A 19,512-nucleotide genomic window follows, 5' to 3' on the forward strand; every position below is an offset into this window, starting at 1 on the left:
CTGCCTTGGTGGAACTTAAGCCTTTGCATCCACTCTGGCCATCTCTGCAGTTTATTTCTCAATCTGCCCACGAAGCTGCTTGTCCTTGAGATTTGTTTTATGGTTTTCTGCATCAGTTAGGCGTTGATCATTGTTGTTTATTACCCCTCTTCTCGCCGTTGCTCTTGGTTGGGAAATTGTATGATGGGTGCTGTGTTGTCACTGTGATGGACATTTGTACAATAGGAAAAATACTTGAATGACAAAGTTCAGATTAGGCCTTATGTGTGCTTTTTACATTCATTTGAGCTTGAAGAATATGCAAAAAGTTGACATGGATCATCACTTGCTGCAGAAGGTGTCGCTGTTTTAAAGGCTGAAATGGGTCGACACCAGCAATTGTAAAAGCAGCATGAATCTCTACACAGTACAAACATCATCCAGCACAGCACCACAACCTCTTGAATCAGCCAGCACCCTTCTTACTCAACAAGACAAGGAAAAGCCCGCAATGTTTAGGATACATTGCTTTCTCACATAATGTCATGTACAGCATGTATGTATGAAGTTGCATACATACTATTCCCATTCTTCCTGGGGCTGTTCGTTGAGCTCCAAGCTTTCATCCTGAATAATATGATGCTGAAGCTGGCATGTGCGCTGAGTGCTTCAAAGCACACCATCTGGTTCAAGTGTACAGCCCGTGCAGCCTCACTAGGGAGGCCATGTATGCAGTGAACATGTACTCCATAGATACCTTCTGTTATCGAAGCAGCACAGCCGTGATGGACCTTCACGCGCGATATTTGTGGGTGCAGCCTGGTCAGTGAAGGGAGGAAGCTCGTGTTCTTCGTGGCGCTCCTGTATGCGTTCCAGGAACTGTGGCTCGGCAACACTTCCAGGCCGTTGTTGCCGCTAAGAGGGTTGCTGGGCGGCTGTTCAGAGCGAATGTTGACAGTTTCCTAGTTGGGACAGTGCTTGTCACATGTGTGGTCTTTCCCTTAGCAACAACGACAACAGCAGACCATCCTCCCCTCTTCCCTCTTCCCTCTTCCTCTCTCTTCATCCACCCTCATCCTCCACCCTCTCTTCTTCCTTTTCTCTTACATCTCCATCCCATCTCTCTTTTATCCCTTCGCTGTGCATGCTAGTTCGAGTTTGCTTTTCGAGTGCCTTTTGTTCGGAATTCTGTTTGTGCGAAGGCGTGTCGACGCGGTCCTAGTTGACTCCTTGAGTCTGAAAGGTCAGTGGGCTTTCCTTGCTTCCGCCGCCCCGCTCCAGAGCCCGTTTCATGCTCTGTCTTGCGAAGCTTTCAAAGGCTGTCTGCTCTTTGCCAGTATCCAGTCATTACCCTAGCTCAATCCCCGACATGTCTCGTTCAGTGTTTATCGATGCCTTCTCTGCACCATACGCGCAGAATGCGTAGTTGCTGTGCCATATATCTCTCCCCAAACATATGCTCTGCATTTAGACAGGGTTGCTTTTTCCGCGTCTCTCGCCCTTTCCCTTTCTCTGGATGAAAATTGCAGCGTACTCCTTTCGCATGCCATTGTTTGCCCATAAAGAGATTTTGGGATAAACCGTTGCTCTGTTTTGTGCCACGGCATTTGCTGAAGCGTGCCTCGAACACATTGCGTACGGCAACACATCAATGCTATGCGATTTGCATATAGATCCTCTGTTTTAAGAATCATTCTTCAGACACATTCAGTTCTATGACTCTGTCGGCTTTGAAAGTCTCCCATATTAGAAATGATTTTCGAAAGGTAAACACTGACGAACCCATATTATCCTCTCAGGCACCCCTCATAGCAAATGACTGGCGCGTCCAAACGCCGCCGCCGACACGGTGGCACGACCAACTCTGCGGCAAAGCCTCAGAGCACTGCAGTCGAACAATACGATGGACCTTCGAATCAAGGGCGTCAGCCAGTGAACGCTGGAGTCATGTCCGCTCCGGCTAATACTCCTATGAATTTCCCCCCCATAAAATCGCCAGCTCTTGGTCGTGAAACAGGCCCAGGACCACTTAGTCCGCAAAGCAATGCCTCGAATCAGATGCTTGACCCAGCTCGCGACACTGATATGTGCCATGATATAGAATTTTCACTTAAATTTAGTTCTTCGGTACGTAAGCTTTAGTTTTATATCGGGGTACCTGAGCATCCTAGCTTACCCTCCGATAAACTGTGACCTTTTTTGAAATAAATCTCACCCTTTTTCTCCTCACTGGGCATATCCATGGTTATACCCTTCTCTGCTACTTTTACTTTTTAACAGTGGCCCATTTTGCCTTACCACATCTAGCAGTGAATACTTATTTCATTCTACCTCTACCGCTTTTTGACCCCATTCACTTTTGCTTCACTTTCGCCTGAACATCCCATTTGCAGCTAATTTAGCACAACTTGGATGGGTAATTCCTCACATAACCACCTTCTCCGCTACTAATTCATTTCACCTTTCATTCACTTATGCCTCTTAAGCTACTAATTGCATGCCCACATGATCTCAATTTCTCAAGCATAAAAGGCCCTTTCTCTCCCGCTTTCTCTTTCTTCCTTTCCTACTCTTTCCTCCCACACAGGCTGCCTCCTGCCCCGATCTCTGCCTCCAGGTTGGGTTGTGCTCTACTCTTGCATCTTTCGATTCCCAGCTTCGCCTCTACTACTACGTTGTTTCGTTTTCTAGGAATTTACCCCTCGATATATCCCTCTGATCTACCAATTCTCCATCTTCCTTTATTTCTCGAGTTTTTTCATCACTTTCCATTTTGCATAATGTCCAACAACATGGCCGCCAAAGACAAGGGCAAGCAAAAAGCCGAGCCAACCTATGATGTTTATGACCAATTCAATGTGCGCAACTGGACTTTCTATGAAACTGACCCTGACAAGTATTTCGAAAATATCACTCTTGTCAAACGCCCGGGGTTTAATACCACCGGCAAGGAGATTACCGTTTCGGTCAATTCGTACCCAATCATTCAATTCCCGAATAAAACGGTATATCAATATGATGTATGTTTCCCCGCCCCAATACAATTTATATGTGGTATACTTACACTCTCGTTAGGTTTTGATTGGAAACGGCGCCGAAAAACGTGCTGTTGTAGACAAGGTGTGGAATGCCAAAACCAGAAAAGATAAACTTGGTAAATTCTGGATTTTTGACGGCAATAAGTTGGCATGGTGAGCAAAATCTACTTCGGCCCTATTGGCAGGTACTGATGGTGATTGTCAGGTCCACAAACAAGTTGAATCAAGATGTGAATGTGCTCATCGACCTGGACGCCGAAGCGGGAAGATCTGGTTCAAATGGGAAAAATGTTTTCCGCCTTGTTGTCCGACCCACCAAGAAGATCAATTTGGCAGTTCTTGATGAATATGTGCGCGGCACTATGCCGTTGAAAGAGGATGCTCAAGAAGCTTTCAGTAAGTGGTTGTCCAACATATTCTATATCAAATATCGACTCTAATATTCTTCAAGATTTCCTCGATCACCTTCTGCGAGAAACCCCAAGTAGAACCTTTATTCCAATCAAAAGGTCTTTCTTCTCAGAGGATAACCCAAAGCATGATCTCGGGTGTGGTGTTTTTGCATACAAGGGAATTTACCAAGCCATTCGTGCGGTTCATGTAAGATCCATCATGATCGTTAACTACCGAATTTTATCTCCTAACACTTTTCTCTAGCCCGGCAGATTGGCGGTAAATGTCGACGTTTCCAATTCATGTTTCTGGTCCTTGTATTCTTTGATCGGTCTGGCAATTGGACTTATGGACCTGCGCGACGTCCAACAGTTGATGCATTATTCGAAGCCAGTTGAAGATCCATATGGAGGTCATCAGCCTTCAAAAGAATTCCAGTTACTCAATAGATTGCACAAACTCAGAGTCCAGGCCAATTATCGTGGATGCCCGTGCGTTGGGAAGGAATGGACCATCAAGGAATTTCTCCTTGTAAATGCGAAGCAGTATACATTCGACGTCAAAGATCGTGCCACTGGTAAGTCTCGTACAATGAATATTTACGATTACTTCAAGGAGAAATACAGTATTATTCTCGACTACTGGCAACTTCCTGTGGTCCGAATGACCAAAGGTAGCGTTGTTTATCCCATGGAACTCCTTGCAGTCTACCGGGCGCAAAAATATCCATTCAAGCTCAATGAATTTCAGACCTCTGAAATGATAAAATTCGCGGCATCCAAACCAAACGAAAGGCGCCAGGCCATTGAGCGCTGCAAGATAAATCTGCGGCATTCCGAGGATCCTATTCTCAAAGAATACGGCCTTAAAGTTGCTGATTCCATGATGAGAACCAAAGCTCGTCTTCTTCCAAACCCTGAGATTCTCTTTGGAGGGAATCAGAAATGCAACCCTGGGACAAATGGTCGTTGGGATCTGCGGGGGAAGAAATTTTATTTGCCAAACGCCAGACCCTTAAAATCATGGGGCGTTGGGTACTTCAAAGGACGTCATCCTATCAATGGACCTCAAGTCGAGGCGTTCTGTGATAACCTCGTTCGGACGTATCAAGGTCATGGCGGTATTGTCGAAACCAAGCGACCATTCATCATGGAACTCCCACAGGACCCTGCCAAGGCCGTCTATGACTTGTATAACGCGGTTGGAAATAATTACAATCAGCGCCCTCAACTTCTGATATTAATTGTCCAAGATCGCCATAGCTTCCATTATTTGCGAATCAAAAAGTCGTGCGACTGCCGCTTTGGAGTCCCTTCTCAGGTTTTACAGGGACGACAAGTTGTCAAAGGCAGCGGTCAATACATTTCGAACGTTTTAATGAAAATAAACGCGAAACTCGGCGGGACCACTGCCCGATCTCATTCGCGCTACAATACATCTCTGCCACCATTCACAATGATAATTGGTGCAGATGTTTCCCACTCGTCCCCAGGAAGTTATGCGCCAAGCATGGCGTCCTTTACAGTGTGCATGGACACTTTCGGTGGTCGCTACACTGCTGGATGCGAAACTAACGGTGAGCGCCGTGAAATTATTAGCCCCCTAAACATTAAAGAAATTTTGAGCCCTCTCATCCGTGAGTGGGTGATGAACATTGGAAATGGTCGAAATCCCGAGAACCTTTATTACTTCCGTGACGGTGTATCTGAGGGACAGCAGCAGCACATCCTCCAGCGCGAGATTCGACATATCAAGGATATTTTCAAGGAAATCGCCATGGGTAAAGAATGGGAGGGCAAGCTCACCGTTGTTATTTGCTCGAAGAGGCACCATATCCGAGCTTTCCCGGACCCCCACGACCGTAACGCCGCGGATAAGAATGCGAATTCACTCCCGGGCACTCTTGTTGAACGAGATGTTACAAACCCCCACGGCTACGATTTCTTCTTGTGGTCTCATATCGCTCTTCAAGGAACCTCCCGACCCGTACATTATCAAGTCCTTATTGACGAGATTGGAAGCTCGCCAAATAAGCTCCAAAATATGGTTTATGAGCATTGTTATCAGTATATGCGGTCGACGACTTCTGTGTCTTTGTGTAGGTATGCTCTTTATTCTTTAAAGTTCCCGAGGCTAACACACTACCGTAGTTCCTGCAGTTTACTACGCTCATATTGCCTCAAACCGTGCAAGATCACACGAGAATGTCCCGGCAAGCTCGGGTCCACGGTCAGGCCCTGGTATCAAGTTGAATAACCCACCGCCCCCAGGACCAAAACCAAGCGAGGCGCCTAGATTGCTTGCAATGCCCTCAGTGGACAGACTTGCTTTTAATATGTGGTACATTTGATTCAAGGTAATGCCTAGATTGCGCCTAGTCATCTCCATTTTTGACGGATGGCCCACGGGCAAATTGCTCATGATACCGATCTTCGCCTCATGAGCTCGTCATTCGCCTGTCATCATAATGGGACCGGGTACGATGAAGGATCGGAAATTGGGAACTGATTTCTTGATTGGGAACATGTTACTTGGAATGCCTGAAACAAGCGACAAGATTGTCCTTTAGGCTTTTGCTTCTGTACTATAGCCTCAATGCCTTCGATTGAAATTTTGCAGGTAGCTGGTTTCCCAGTATCAGAAATCTCATTTATTCGTTCCCTTATGTTTCTTTTCTTCGGCCTGTATGCGTCCCACTGTAGTTTTTAAGCGCCCGGGAGATATCATACGAATACCCTGCATGCATGTCCTCGACGTATTGGGGACAGTAGTTCCAACTACTCTCTCAGTTTCGCTTTCCATTTTTCCACCAAATTGCCAAACCTTGAGATCAAGCAGCCTGGGCTCTTGCTTCAAGTCGGTTCTGGGAATCCCAATATGATGCGACCATAAAACGTCCATGGTTCACGCGGAACCGACTCGAGACTTCTTTCACCGTATTACTTTCCCATATCTCCTATTCAATACGGTATATGAGCGATACATTATCCTAGACTGGGCCGAGCTATGTGGTATTTGGTATAGCTAAGAAGTACGAGGACAGGGATACTGCTGCCTTACGAGATACTACATCTGCCGCCTTGGAGGGGCATGCCTGCTGGGATTGAAGTGCGCTTGTCTGTCTCGATTACAGTTCCAGCGAATATCTGCGCAATGTTTATTGTTACTAAGTTTGAGGAAAATATGATGTTGACAGGAGTTGTGGCGTACATCCCTGTGGTTTGAGGGTAGAAGGTGGGCAGTGTTCGAATGACAGAGACATTTTCTGGGGCAGTAATTCTCTAGAAAGACGATTTCCCTTGTCGTATGACTTGACTACCTCTCTGGAATGAAAAATTTCTTTTCCGTCTCTAGCCATTTCGAGGTGTAAATGGGAAAGTCTAGAGAGAGCTACACGATCGAGATCTGCTCAGAAGCTACATTCATTTGAACCAGTAACTTATTGCTGAGTTGCAAAGCAAGCATATATAGTAAACAGGGTGTTATTAAGATCTGCAATACCAATTTCTAGAAGGAAGAAAATAGGTGTAAACAAATTTATTATTGAAGTCCTACCTGGGAGAAAGTATTCCTGTTATCATGACCACATAAAGGAGCTAGTTGCAAGAACTATACATCAATACTCATGACATCTGCATATATTTATTGATATTAAATGCAATGAAAAAGAAGCAAAAAAACAACGTGAACAACACAGGATCAAGAAGGCATAGAGTAACTGCCAATGCCCAATCAGGTGCCAGCCATCACACAAAAAGAAAATAACATGCCTGGGACCCAAAAAAGGATACACAGCCATATTTTGAGAGTGAAAGTAATAAAAAAAGAGCAACTTTGTCTGACAAGAAAGAAAAACAACGAGCAAGACGCCTGCAAAACCCAAGCCTGATAGTAGTTGGGAAAACATATCCAAACCCAACCCAAACCAAAACCACCCTGATGCGTTAAAATGAGTCAAGGCATTGAGGAATATAATCACACATTGTAGAAAACGAATATACAAAGGTTCAAGGATGCGGTTAGAGCTTTGTCAATGAGGGTATATGGGGTTGGGAAGGGAAAAGCAAGGAGATATGGTCCCCAATGCCAAATGTTACTCCAAGTCAAAAATTGGAAGTGTACACATCCTATAAACTCCGTGAGAAAGAGGTTCAATGTTCAAATGAGCAGAATGGTCAAAAAGGTACAAGCGAAGATTATAGTGATCTGAGGAGTCCTCCACAGAACATTCGTGAATTCTCCAAAACTGGGTTGTCAAGTTCTTGCGCTAAACGTGACCGTTAACAGCGGTAGTGTTGGGAGCAGATCCTCCTGTTGCAGAAGCTGTCGCTGCAGCCCCATTTACAGCATTGCTATTGTCAACATCCATGTTATCGTCGTTTGATAGAGTAGTCTGGGACGCCCCTGTAGGATTCTCGGCACCATCTACACCATTGACATCGCCTTTTTGGTCAGTGGGGTTCCCGTTTTCTTTTATTCCGTTCAATTTCGACGCAGGTTCAACTTTGATGGGGCTGTGAGAACCGGCGAGGTGTGAATGGTCTGTACCATCTGCACTGGTAGCACCGAGCGTACCGGGATTCTTCTTCACTTTCTTCTTGCTCGGTTCAGAAAGTCCGGACTTGATAGCAGTAATACCCGACGAGGGTGGTGCGGGTCGCTTCTGAGGGCTGGTAGTCACTGCCTGGCCTGTTAGAGGCGGGATCTTGCCAGACGCTGGCACGCGGGGCCGCGCTGCGTTAGGACGTTGTTTTGGCGGCAGTTCTAGATCTTCTACCAGTGGCTCGTCGTTGTTGGCGTGCAATTTTGCCAAGAAGAAATTTTGAACTAAGCCGATGTGTTGTGGGAGTGTTTGCAGTGATATTCGTGGATAGGGTTGAGGAGTCGGGAATAATGCAGATACCGCTTGCGACGAGCTTGAAAACAAGTTAGTATTGGCAAAGAGCAATTGAAACAGGGTGATCAAGTCAACGTACTTTAGATTTTGAGCTTGATGTGCATGATACATCCGGTTCTGGAGAAGATGCAGAGGGACGCTCAGGCTCGAAAGACCAAATTCTTTATCGAGTCCAAGTTCCTTGAACCCAAAGAAATCTTCGTCGATGTCTTCAGCAAAATCACCACCAATAAACTGTTCACTTCCATCGTTGAAAGCACTCGAGCCATCACCAGCAGTATCATTGAAAGCTGGTCTCAGCAACTCTGCGAGATGAGCCTTTAAACGCTCATGGATCACACCAAGCTTGGCTCCATGGCGATCGACATCGTCCTTAACATAAGATTCCAGAGTTTCCACATCTGTCCCAACCGACTGAAGCGTGTGAAGGATCATTTGTTCTTGGGTGTAAGGACGCTTCCATTGGTGTTGATTTGATGAGGTAGAAGCTTGCTCTGAACTGGCAACTTTCGGCGATTCCATGTACGATTTAAGGGTGGCTCCGATTTTGAAGAAGAAATCGGCAGCGATATCGGTGACAGCGTCCAACGCTGATGGCTGGTATTCTTCGAAGCCGGTATGATAAAGAACTTTTGCAACGGATCGCTGAAGGGCAGCTCTGCAAACCCAGGGACTTATAACTGGCCCTTCATCATTCATTACATGTGGATGGACGTCTTGCTCTACGAGCGGCTCGGGTTGATACTTCTGGAACTGGTTTTGATACATCTGGAAGAGTTTATTAGACCCGAGCATACTCCAAAGCTGAGTACAGAAGACATACCTGCGATTGCTGTTGCATCTGCTTCACGATGCTTACTTTCGAGCAGATCTTTCTCGTTTCCTGCATCTGCCTCATATTTGAGTCCATTTTCTTCGAAAATTTGCTAGGCGGTGCAGTGAACAGTCCTTTGGGGAGGATCCTTAAAAATTCCTCTGAGGTTTCGATGACATTTCCTTCGGGGTCCTCGTTCCAATGCAAATGTTCCGGGAGGTCTGGCAGTGCGGACATCAAGTCATAATAATCTGGAAGCATTCGATCTTCCTCCTGCTCAATGCCTTCGGCCAAGGTCTCTCCAGTCGTCTCAGGTGCTTTTATTTCAGGCCTGGCATCAACGTGCTTGTCAACTTCATTCGATGCCTCCCTTTGGCCTCTGAGCCACCGCCTCATACCAGCTTTGGTTCGCAGGAGAGCCGGCTCATCAGGGTTCAGCTTGTCCCCTTTAAAGAGCCGATGTCTCTCAGCAGCCACGACGGCGCGATCTCTCTTGGTGGCCTGCTTCCAGATCTTATACTCAGGGTCTTCGAACTCGACACCCAAGCCAGACAGTGCACTGTTGTACGCTGGGGCAGCAAGCCCAAAATTATCGATATCCATAGTATCCATTTGACTCCCAGTGGCAGCAGCACCCTGACCATTTGAAGTAACGGGCGTCAGGGTTCCGGGGGGTGGTGTTGACAGAGTTCCCGGAATCCCTTCGATCGTTGAATCTTGGGTTGTGCTGGTAGCATCAGACACCGGATTCTTAGTATCGGAAGAAGCTGCCTGAAGACCCTTTGCGGGAGCTTTGCGTCCCGTCGCTGCACCCTTTTTACCCTTTGTCGCCGTTGCTTTCCGCCCTCTGGACGACATGATTGGCTCGTCATCACTCTCTTCAGCGCCGTCAAGCTCAGCAAGTTGCAGTCTACGTTCTTCAGCTTCAACCTCTGCGCGATCTCTAATTACGATGTCCGGGATTAAGGGAACAAGCTTTTCTGTCTCTTTCCTCATGTACAAGGCATGTTTTCGGAGAAAATGATCAGGGTTAGTGTTATACTTCAAACAGTTGGACCAAATCAGGTTGAGATCATCCACGAATTCCTGTTTTGATTTGTATTGAAGAGCTTTGAGCTTCTTTGTCATTGTTCCGAGATCCATAGGCCGCTTGATGACTGTCATACACTATTAGCATAGAACGTGACCACCCAAGCTGGGGATCTGATCTTACTGGTATAGTAATCCGGCGCATCTCTCTTGTTAACTCTGGTCAAGAAAGCGCTGGAGTGTTCGGTCATGGCCTTGAGCTCGCTCAGTACCTTTTCTGCGGCCTCATAGAGCTCCTCCTGACCGATTTTGTCTTCGCTCGCCCATTTGCTACGGTTCTTTCTGACCTCGCTCATTAAACTGCGCAGTTCAGCATCTGAAGCTTGAACTTCACTGCGCTTCATATCGATCCGGGCGATAAGGTTCTTCAGCGTCAAGCTTGAAGCCCCGAGGTTGGCGCTGCTTAGTGAACCGTATCCTGGTTGACCGTTGGTGGGATTATTGTCATTCCCGCTCTGACCTCGCATCTCAGCCTCGACTTGCCTCTCAGACTCTTCCAACCTCTGTTGATCTAACATCGCATCGCGGTCATTTTCCAAAGTGTAGAACATTGTGCGGAAGCTCCTTTTTGCCGACTCTTCAGTTTCCTTTTTATCCTGCTCTAATTTTTTCCGGATATCCTCTAACAAATCCTTTTTCTGTTCTTTTTGATTTTCTAAACTTGGAGTTCGAGAAGGTTTTGGCGGAGAAGATGGCGAGGCTTTTATTTCGGGGGCGGGAGGTGTAGATTTGGATTTAGGTGATGGAGGAGCTTGCGATTCGGGTTCATTGTCTTCCTCGTCGTCATACTCATCGTAATCATCTTCATCTAGTTTCCGGGCCGGACGTCGCGAAGGCACCAGAGCGGCCTCTGTCTGGGAATCGGCGGGCGCATGATCCTCGGCGGGAGCTCCGTTCGGTTCGGTAACTGAAGCGGAGACATCAAGAACCCTCTTGTTGCTAAAGAGCAAATTTATCTTCGCCTCCGTGCGCTTGTAGCTTTCTCGAAAGGCGATAACACGAGGGTCTTCCTCCGGTGTTCCATCGCCGTCCAGTATCAAGTTTCCGCTCTGAGAGCTCTCCGCATTTGCGCGCGAAGGTATTTGGGGGGTGCGGGGCCGGGAAGGGCCGTTTGACAGACCATTGGCGGAGGAAATGGCATTGTGTTGATTATCCGGGGGGCGGAGATGACCTGGAGGAAGCCAGGCGCAGTGCTGGTTGAGCGACATGGCCGCGCCAAACCCGCCTGCTGCTGGGCGGGCGAGGGGGTTACCCTCAGCTGACGAGCCCACCTCAGCGGAGAACAATCTGGACTCCTGGGTCGCGGAAAAATCGCATAAGATGGAACCCAAGCCGTGATAACCACTCCGGAGCTGGATCCGAAGCGAAAACCGATGGATGTGCTGAGTTCTCGATGGCTAAGAGTGAGACTCTTTTGGTGGAGATTCTTTGCGGAGGTGGAAAGTCATAAGGTTGCCCAGACAGACCATTCTGACCAACCGAGCAGGTCACGGGATCTGGGGAAGGGCCAAAAGCTTCTTCGGCTGCTTGAGATCACAGTGAGGTGGAAACGGGCTGTCGGCATACACAGCCAGGGCTGGGCTGTTGCTCGCAGTGGATAGAACACGTTGGAATAGATCTTCTGTTGTCAGGTCAGCGCACAGCGTGAGCGGCATGAGTTCTTTGTGAATCACCTCTCAGACCCCCAATACTCAAGGAACTACTCCGTACCCAACAACACCTAGATCACGGCAATCTCCTCCATTCTTTCGTGAACAGAAAAGAAAAGCAGAATAGAAAAAGCTCCCTGATAATACTCTGCAGCTCAAAATGCGCATAAGATATCCCTTTGCTGGTATGTTTGCCGGCCGGTCCACCGAAGCTCTCAGCCTCGTATATCACCTTAGCATTTCCTTCGCTTGCTAACTCGAAAATTCACTTTTTAACTTCAGGGGCTTTCCTTGTTCTTCTTCTTCTATCCGCTTACATTGGCCTCACTCCTCACAATGAATCGAAGCCCGGCGACTCGACAATCCCGCCATCGCTCCAGCCCAACGACAAATTCCTCCACTTCGTGACCTTCTTTATCCTCTCCATCGCATTCTACTGGATCCTAGACACGACTCGTCGGCGAACACTCCACCTGACCATCGCCGTCTGCACACTGGTACTAGGAATCGGCTCGGAAATAGTACAATCACTGATTCCAAACGGCCGCTCGTTCGACCCCTTTGATATCCTTGCCAACATAGTTGGCAGCTTGGGCGCGGTGGGACTCTGTACGTGGTACCACAAGCGGATGTTGGAGCGGAGAAGGAAATCTCGCTTTGGAAATTTGATGAACGATGGAGATGGTGGGGATGATATTGAATTAGGCGTCAATTCGACACACGACACAGAACTGGGTACCCAGGAAACTGGCGTTACGACTACTAGGACTCTGGAGCAAGAGGTTGATAATTGGGACGAGAACGCGGTTGACAATTGGGATGAGGAAGATGGAGACCAGGGCGAGAGTAACCCTGTGGGAAGTGGAGATAGACCAAAAACAGCCCAGGGGAAGGATGATGTGAAGTTACGCAGTGACTGATCAATGTTTAATATGAATATGATGAGATGATGAAAAGCTTGTTGAGCTGCGGGTCATGTATACTTAAAAATCTCTCTCTCTCTCTTTCTGTCTCTTTTTTTCATTTTTTTCATTTTTTTTTTTTTTTTTCACCTTTTTTATAGGCCATGAATTGCTGCTTGTTTCTGCTGACATGTAGTGAGTCTAATTAGGAATGATTTTTGAATCTGGAGTGTGAGTGGAAAAGTATGCTAGTTGATGGGACATGATCAAAGTGCGGCATAATATTATATTAGTTATATATTCTGCTTTGTCCCATTGTAGTCACTGGAAAACATGAGGAAGTACATACATAGGATGAAAGCAACATGGTCAGGTTGTTCTCCAAGACAGCTCACAAAACAGGAAAATGTGGTACTCTGTACTCCGTAGGAATTTTATTTACTACTTTTATACCAATGATTGGAATGTGGTAACAATGAAATTATAGGCCATGAATGATAAACTGTTTTATGCAAAGAGACTGAAAAACAAGACTTGAAAGAAAAATGCCTGGTTATTGTCCCGGTCCAACGCAGGTATGCATGCCAATAACTTTACACAAAGGTCTCCCAAAACATATGAATCAAAAATTAATACAAACTGGGTAATGAAAAACAAGGACGGTCTGGCCAAAATTCCCGATTAGTAGGGATTCCGCTTCAGGTGGTTCAGATCAGCTCCAGCGGGCGATCTCATCGTTTCCACAGCCCTCGACAGTAAGGAGACCAATTAATCAACAATGGGTTCCAGCTCTCCCTTGGTGTTCGTTTCTGTGGGAGTATCTTCTTCGTCCTTCGTGGTATCCTTTCCTTCAGCATCGGAAGTACCAGTCACACCCTTGTCTCCAAGGAGAGCATGGGCCTGTTCCTTTACGACGTCGTATATAAATTGATATTGTATATCATTATATACCATCATCATTCGCTGTTCTCGGAGTTGATTTACCGTATCAAAGACGGTGTCGACAGTGTCATCGGCCACATTTAGCAGATGCCCGTTCCGTAATTCCCTTAGAAGGTGATCAAGGGCGATAAAGGTGCCAGTTCTTCCAACACCAGCGCTACAATGGACGATTCTCGGGTTGTCACGGGATCTCGCCTTGTCGGCGGTTATTTTCGTCAATTCAATTAGCGCATCGCGGTAGTGGCCCTCTGGCTTCGCATAATCGGACCAACCGGCAAACAGGAAATGCCAAACAAGTTTGGATTCTGAACCGAGTTCTAGCTTGAGCTTGCGAACTTCAGAGCAGCATGACTCGTCGTAGGAGCACTCCAAAAGTGAAATTGACCCAGAAGGATGGTCGGATGTAGTATCGTCTTCTTTGTGGTCAACAAAAGGATCTGAGTCAACAGAAGAGAAATGGAAAGTGGGAACCTCCATATCTAGCGGGAAGTATTGTGCGCATTTCTCTCTGCCGGCTTCGAAGGTTTGGGTGAGCATTACAACTACCGCCACTTCCCCCGTCTCATGAAAAATCATGTTCCAGAAATGTGCCAAGTGACCTTCCTTCGGACCCTACAAGAAGATATTCATTAGAGAGAGCTCTCAGAAAATATATACGGAACGGGCTGACCTGAGTTGCAATATAGCGAACAACTTCTTGGGACTGGGTATCCTTTAGCTCAATTGGGGAAGCATTGATAAAGTCGCATTCTCCGGGCGGAACTTTTAGGTGAATTCGAGAATTGGCCCAAGCCTGGACGTTTGCATAGCGGCTTCTCTCCTTGACCATAGGGCTGGACTCCAACGCCCATTTATGCGAAGGATCTCCGGCCAGAAGTCCAGCTGAGATCCGGCTTCTTTGGATCCATTCGAGTTCTTCGAACTTTGACCGTAGCTCTATGCGTCCCGAGCTCTCGTTAGACAACATATTGAAGGAAACCGAGAACGTCCGCCAGACGGGGAAAGCTCACCTGAGTAGGACTGCGTCAAGAATGCGGGGACTGTGGGCGTGGCGCCTCTTTCGACGCTGCTTTCCCTGCTGCTCACATCCAGGGCTGCGACGGAGCCTCCATTGACGGACGATCTGCTATCTGCAGAACGTTCCCGCTTACCAAGGGTCTGTGGGAAACGCGCTTCCGACATTTTGGTAGCTGCAATACGGCGAAAGTTCCGAGCCTGCTTCATAAAGCGGCGAAGCTTGCTCGGGCCACCCTTGGCCTTGAGGAATAGGTTTGAATGGACACTGTCAGAAAGGCTAGAAGTTTCAGAGGGTACACTGCTGCGTGCCCGGTTGGAGTCAAAATTCGACGTTGGCGTGTCTGGAGGCGCTGTGTCTCGTAGTAGCAGGTCCGGGCAACTGGCTGAGCCGTCCCGCATGGATTTGGGGGCCGGATTCACAGCACTCGCCAGGGCGAGTTAGCACGTGCGATTTGAGACTGTCAGAGGCATATATGGATGCAAACCAACTCAGGGATGCGGGAGAGGAGAAACACACTTCATGGGATGAAGGCGAGAACAATCAGGGGGATGATTTCCCAAAAGGAATTTGTTTGACAGCTGTGGCCTGTAGTGCAGAGACGGCACTATCAGACCCTGAATGGAAGGCTCCAAGCGTGAACCACACCCATATTTGTCTGCAGATGCGAATGGCCAAAAGTCAAGATGATGAGGGGCGTTTTTTTTTCTTGGTGCTCGCGGCACTCAGGTGTGTCTATGGATGCCCACCAACGGCTGTCCCTCTCTCCCCAGGCCCAAGCAGGCGCTTCAACCCGCACTCCCAAGGCAGAAAGTTTAAAAAAGAAAAATTAAAAAAAAAAAAAAAAAAAAAAAAAAAATTAAGAAAATGGACGGAGCCAAAAATAGAGTCGACAGCCTAAAGGTTTACTCTGCACACTGTATTGGGTGAAATGCTGTGTGCAGCGCATGAGGAGGAGAGGGAGACCGGTGTGTACTAGACCAATGAAGTTCCACAGCAGCACCGCAAATTGTATCCAGACGCCCGCAGGTGGGCGGCAAACAGGCGGAATTGCAAGCGAGCGAAGATCCGGCTGGTGGACGACGATCTCGATGGAGCGCACACTCGCCACAGCTGCACAAGCCACACTCTAATACATAACCAGTTTGAGTTCGGTTACCGGGAGATTTTGCTTTCTTCTCCTTTCAGCAATCCCAATCAACCCCTGTGTCGCAACGCGCAGCAGGCTGTGGCAAGGCGTCTCCCACTGTCACAGGCACAGAGCCACGATGTGATTTGCAGTCATCCGGCATGTGGCTTCGTTTTTTTGAAGTACGTCATGCTCGCCTGTCCCCTTGTTGCTTCAATTCAAATCTTGAACAGCGAATCTTCTGACATGCGCTACAGCTTTGGCTGACCGGTAGGGTCTGTGCTCCCTGCCCCAGGCTTCAAGTCTAAGGCCTTTTCACTCATCTACAGTAGCTTTTAGCCAGCCCGACCTTCCATAGAGCTGTGCGCCGTGTCCACAAGTCAATCCAGGATCTGCGACACGGCAAGGCCCCGGAAGATATGGGAGGAACAAACATTGACAGTGAGTCAAGCCTTTGGTCAATACAATGCCTTGGCGATGCTAACTTCCGCTTGCTCTTCGTCGTCGCAGAGCCCGGCATCAAGCATTTCTTCCAGCTCTTCCGAGATGAATTGAGGGATCAGCTACGGAACAAACCAAAAAATTAATGCGTGTTGTCCGGCGAGGTGACGCTTGATAGTCAGATATGTCTCGCTTATAGCGACGCACCGTGTTCTAGCGGTATAGCGAATATTCCTAATGCAGTACATATATCTGATGACTGATACCTCTTTACCGTTGATACCTTCTTTTTCTCCCTTCCCCTACCAACGGATGTGTTTGGGTTGCATGAGCCGTTTGTTCTATGGTCTGCATCCTTCATTCCATCCGAAGAAAAAGTTCCTTTTACTTCCTTGATTCAACTTTTTTGCATCGGACATTCCATTGTTCGATTGCGTAACTTCCAAGGAAGTCTACATCTTGCACACACATATACCGGTCTATTGTATGTCCGTGCCTTAGATAATTAGCTTAATAGTCATAGCGTAGGAATAGCATGTCTACTCTGAGTTCTAGTATGTTAAGACCCCGTTTCAAGGCTTTATCGGAGTCATGGCAGTTTGCTCCGATTCAGCGACATAAAGCGGGCACGGTGGATAATCACGTGAGATGAAGGGCCAGAGCTGACTAAGCTAAATTTTTCTCAATTGATGGAAGAGCGGAGGCAGCGTGCACAGAGAGAGTCGACGATACCTGCCCGCCATGCCACGAGAAAGGCAAAAGAGAGGCCGTCGAGCAGAGGCGAAGAAGGATAAGGATAGTCAAAAGCGAAAGCGAGGGCACGAAGCAACCGAAGCCGAAATCACAAAGCGGCAAAAAATACAGGGCGATGAGAGTTCCGAAGTGCCTGTTCCGCACGACAATGCGTTCGGAGATGGAGACGATTACATTCCTCTCGAGGAGGAAGCTGCTCCAGTAGACGACACGCCTTTCTATGGACTACTGGACTCGGATGAACAAGAGTACTTTTCCCGTGCCAATCAAACCCTGGAGCTGAACCAATTCGAAAATGATGAGGACCGACAGCTCTTTATTGACAGTGTGCTGCAAGAGGCCGGTGGGAAAGAATTGAAAATCGCATGCAGCCAGTCTTGCTCAAGATTGATGGAAAAACTAATCTCGATGTCAAGTGCGAGCCAGCTGAAGCACCTTTTTGGAAAATTCAGTGGGCATTTCTTGCATCTCGTTCAACACCGCTTCGCTAGCCATTGTTGTGAACGGCTTTTCCTACGAGCGGCGCCCATCGTAACATACGAGTCGAAACCTCGAACAAAGAAAGGAGATGATGCGGAGGAGAACCAAGATGGTGGAGAATCGGCTTCCAGCCTACCAATGGCCGACCTAGTCTTGAACGCGATCTCAGAACTTGAAGGCAACTGGGGCTACCTCTTAACCGAGTCATTTGCATCTCATACGATAAGAGTCCTCCTTTTGATATTAGCGGGGGAGTCATTGGATAATTCCTCGAATATCGCGGTGGTTGCCAGTCGGAAAAAGGAGAATTTCGATGCTTTCAAAACAGACCCACAGTCTTCCTCTGAGAAGCGAAGCGTTCCTCCGGTATTCCAAGACGCGTTGGAGAAGATGATCAACGACTTGGTTGCCGGTTTAGACACCACCTATTTACGCGCTTTGGCTACTCATCCCGTCGGGTCCCCAGTGCTCCAGGTACTTCTAGCGGTCGAATTGACTCACCTTGGGAAGGACAGGGCCAAGGATCCTAACTCAGTTCTCCGGCGACTCATTCCAGATGATTCTCTGGAGAATACCGAGAGTGCAACGTTTATTAACGGATTATTCTACGATCCAGTTGGCTCCCGCTTGCTAGAGACGCTATTCCAGCATGTTCCAGGCAAATTCTTCAAAATGATATACAAAAGCATCATCCGTGAACGCATTGGATCTCTTTCCAGGAATGAGATAGCATCGTACGTTGCGGTTCGTGTCCTGGAAAGGCTTAGCAAAGAGGATTTACAGGTTGCCATGGATACCATTTTGCGTGAGGTACCTTCAATGGTTGAGCGATCAAGATTGAATGTGATAAAAGCTTTGATAGAGAGAGGAGCGGTACGAGGTGCCAATCTTACTCCTCTAGCTAACACTCTTAAATCCGCTTATGGAGAGGAGGCCGTTTCAAGACTTAAAAAGATCTTGAAGTTGGATGAGGTATCTGAGCCTAGCAAGGAGGATCCCACGAAGAGCGCCACTAACTTACCTTCACAACAACTTCATGGCTCGCTTCTTGCACAGGCAATGTTGCGAGTGCCGGGACCTCTAGCAGAGATGATCAGATCTAGTTTCCTTGAGGCAACCGTCCCTTTTCTATTGGATATTGCAAAAAGCCCAACAGGTTCCCGTGTTCTCCAAGAATCACTCATTTTCTCAAAAGCAACGGGCCAGTTCCGCAGACAAATAATACCCAAGTTCTCAGGACATTTGTGCGAGCTCGCATTAAACACGAGCGGATCTCATGTTGTTGATATACTATGGCAAGCTACCAGTGATCTGCTTTTCCTTAAACAGAGATTGGCTGATGAGCTTGTGGCCAATGAGAAGGCGCTACGAGATTCTTTCCTGGGGAGGGCTGTATGGAGGAATTGGTCCATGGACCTGTACAAAAGAAAACGAGGCGAATGGATGTCAAGGGCCAAAGGATTAGATCTAAACGCATCGACAGCGGATTCATCCAACAATGAACAGGTCACAAAGCCAAAATCAAAACTGGACTTGGCAAGAGAGCGATTTGCAGCGCAGGCGGAGGAAAAGGCAAGGAAACCAGAGTCGGAGAACCCGAAGGGAAAGGAAAAGATCAAAGCCGGAAAGAAAAGGAAGTCGGCCGCCTTATCGGCGAAGAGTCTACTCAGCGCATAGTACCGGCCAAATCGACCAACGGTCAATCAGGGCCACCCCCCTGTATGTTCTCTTCGGGGGGTTGGTGGCTTTGCTGGAGGAAACGTATGTGACCCCCTTGATGGCGTTTGGGTTGATTAATAAGGGATGTGACGGTCCCTTGCGGATGCCCACCCCAGGCCGGGCCAGCCAGGGTCGCGGATTACTATTAGCGTATTCCAGGGACTGGCCGTCCAGCACGTTATTCATAGAGGTCATAGTTAGAAACAGAGTTGTGTGGATCTATCGCCCGAATGTGATGTCACCCCGGTCAAGTCGTAGCATTCCGATTAAAT

The 19,512-nt window shown here is 47.7% G+C and overlaps 8 protein-coding genes across 8 annotated transcripts; 5 read left to right on the forward strand and 3 right to left on the reverse strand.

The window, feature by feature from the left end:
- Nucleotides 1-253: 253 nt before the first annotated feature.
- On the reverse strand, nucleotides 254-1,529 carry CIMG_11200 (uncharacterized protein; the record flags this gene model as incomplete). Its single annotated transcript, XM_012358275.1, has 5 exons — nucleotides 254-399; nucleotides 560-693; nucleotides 737-894; nucleotides 1,087-1,197; nucleotides 1,386-1,529. The coding sequence occupies 5 exons, from the start codon at nucleotides 1,527-1,529 to the stop codon at nucleotides 254-256; spliced, it is 693 nt and encodes a 230-aa protein (XP_012213698.1).
- Nucleotides 1,530-1,794: 265 nt separating this feature from the next.
- Nucleotides 1,795-2,165, forward strand: CIMG_03796 (argonaute; the record flags this gene model as incomplete). The annotated part of the gene is made up of 2 exons (XM_001244354.2): nucleotides 1,795-2,106; nucleotides 2,151-2,165. The coding sequence occupies 2 exons, from the start codon at nucleotides 1,795-1,797 to the stop codon at nucleotides 2,163-2,165; spliced, it is 327 nt and encodes a 108-aa protein (XP_001244355.2).
- A 594-nt stretch (nucleotides 2,166-2,759) lies between these two features.
- On the forward strand, nucleotides 2,760-5,760 carry CIMG_03797 (eukaryotic translation initiation factor eIF-2C4; the record flags this gene model as incomplete). Its single annotated transcript, XM_001244355.2, has 6 exons — nucleotides 2,760-2,999; nucleotides 3,055-3,170; nucleotides 3,223-3,413; nucleotides 3,469-3,617; nucleotides 3,675-5,508; nucleotides 5,561-5,760. 6 exons carry the CDS (start codon nucleotides 2,760-2,762, stop codon nucleotides 5,758-5,760), a joined length of 2,730 nt encoding a protein of 909 aa, XP_001244356.2.
- Nucleotides 5,761-6,977: 1,217 nt separating this feature from the next.
- On the reverse strand, nucleotides 6,978-11,614 carry CIMG_03798 (transcriptional activator spt7). Its single transcript, XM_001244356.2, has 4 exons — nucleotides 10,335-11,614; nucleotides 9,131-10,278; nucleotides 8,387-9,075; nucleotides 6,978-8,326 (listed from the first exon to the last, which is right to left on the reverse strand). The coding sequence occupies exons 1-4, from the start codon at nucleotides 11,416-11,418 to the stop codon at nucleotides 7,678-7,680; spliced, it is 3,570 nt and encodes a 1,189-aa protein (XP_001244357.1). The 5' UTR covers nucleotides 11,419-11,614; the 3' UTR covers nucleotides 6,978-7,677.
- Nucleotides 11,615-11,775: 161 nt separating this feature from the next.
- On the forward strand, nucleotides 11,776-12,779 carry CIMG_03799 (VanZ domain-containing protein; the record flags this gene model as incomplete). The annotated part of the gene is made up of 2 exons (XM_001244357.2): nucleotides 11,776-12,044; nucleotides 12,142-12,779. Exons 1-2 carry the CDS (start codon nucleotides 12,020-12,022, stop codon nucleotides 12,777-12,779), a joined length of 663 nt encoding a protein of 220 aa, XP_001244358.1. The 5' UTR covers nucleotides 11,776-12,019.
- A 268-nt stretch (nucleotides 12,780-13,047) lies between these two features.
- Nucleotides 13,048-15,644, reverse strand: CIMG_03800 (protein-tyrosine phosphatase 2). The gene is made up of 3 exons (XM_001244358.2): nucleotides 14,714-15,644; nucleotides 14,374-14,639; nucleotides 13,048-14,315 (listed from the first exon to the last, which is right to left on the reverse strand). The coding sequence occupies exons 1-3, from the start codon at nucleotides 15,117-15,119 to the stop codon at nucleotides 13,530-13,532; spliced, it is 1,458 nt and encodes a 485-aa protein (XP_001244359.2). The 5' UTR covers nucleotides 15,120-15,644; the 3' UTR covers nucleotides 13,048-13,529.
- A 270-nt stretch (nucleotides 15,645-15,914) lies between these two features.
- Nucleotides 15,915-16,843, forward strand: CIMG_11201 (uncharacterized protein). Its single transcript, XM_012358276.1, has 4 exons — nucleotides 15,915-16,029; nucleotides 16,105-16,122; nucleotides 16,180-16,288; nucleotides 16,358-16,843. Exons 1-4 carry the CDS (start codon nucleotides 16,009-16,011, stop codon nucleotides 16,432-16,434), a joined length of 225 nt encoding a protein of 74 aa, XP_012213699.1. The 5' UTR covers nucleotides 15,915-16,008; the 3' UTR covers nucleotides 16,435-16,843.
- Nucleotides 16,844-17,029: 186 nt separating this feature from the next.
- On the forward strand, nucleotides 17,030-19,473 carry CIMG_03801 (nucleolar protein 9; the record flags this gene model as incomplete). Its single annotated transcript, XM_001244359.2, has 1 exon — nucleotides 17,030-19,473. The coding sequence occupies one exon, from the start codon at nucleotides 17,030-17,032 to the stop codon at nucleotides 19,196-19,198; it is 2,169 nt and encodes a 722-aa protein (XP_001244360.1). The 3' UTR covers nucleotides 19,199-19,473.
- Nucleotides 19,474-19,512: the final 39 nt, after the last annotated feature.

This window comes from Coccidioides immitis (genome assembly GCF_000149335.2).
Source record: "Coccidioides immitis RS genomic scaffold supercont3.6, whole genome shotgun sequence".
NCBI lineage: Eukaryota > Fungi > Ascomycota > Eurotiomycetes > Onygenales > Onygenaceae > Coccidioides > Coccidioides immitis.

Bases quoted from the DNA above. Each gene is read 5' to 3' on its own strand.
- CIMG_03798 (XM_001244356.2), bottom strand. From the start codon at position 11,418: ATGTCGCTCAACCAGCACTGCGCCTGGCTTCCTCCAGGTCATCTCCGC. The intron at 10,279-10,334 runs GTAAGATCAGAT...AGTGTATGACAG, and splicing joins TGCGCCGGATTACTATACCA to TCATCAAGCGGCCTATGGAT. The intron at 9,076-9,130 runs GTATGTCTTCTG...AAACTCTTCCAG, and splicing joins AGATGCAACAGCAATCGCAG to ATGTATCAAAACCAGTTCCA.
- CIMG_03800 (XM_001244358.2), bottom strand. From the start codon at position 15,119: ATGCGGGACGGCTCAGCCAGTTGCCCGGACCTGCTACTACGAGACACA. The intron at 14,640-14,713 runs GTGAGCTTTCCC...CGGGACGCATAG, and splicing joins CTTGACGCAGTCCTACTCAG to AGCTACGGTCAAAGTTCGAA. The intron at 14,316-14,373 runs GTCAGCCCGTTC...ATCTTCTTGTAG, and splicing joins TTCGCTATATTGCAACTCAG to GGTCCGAAGGAAGGTCACTT.
- CIMG_11201 (XM_012358276.1), top strand. From the start codon at position 16,009: ATGTGGCTTCGTTTTTTTGAA. The intron at 16,289-16,357 runs GTGAGTCAAGCC...TCGTCGTCGCAG, and splicing joins GGGAGGAACAAACATTGACA to AGCCCGGCATCAAGCATTTC.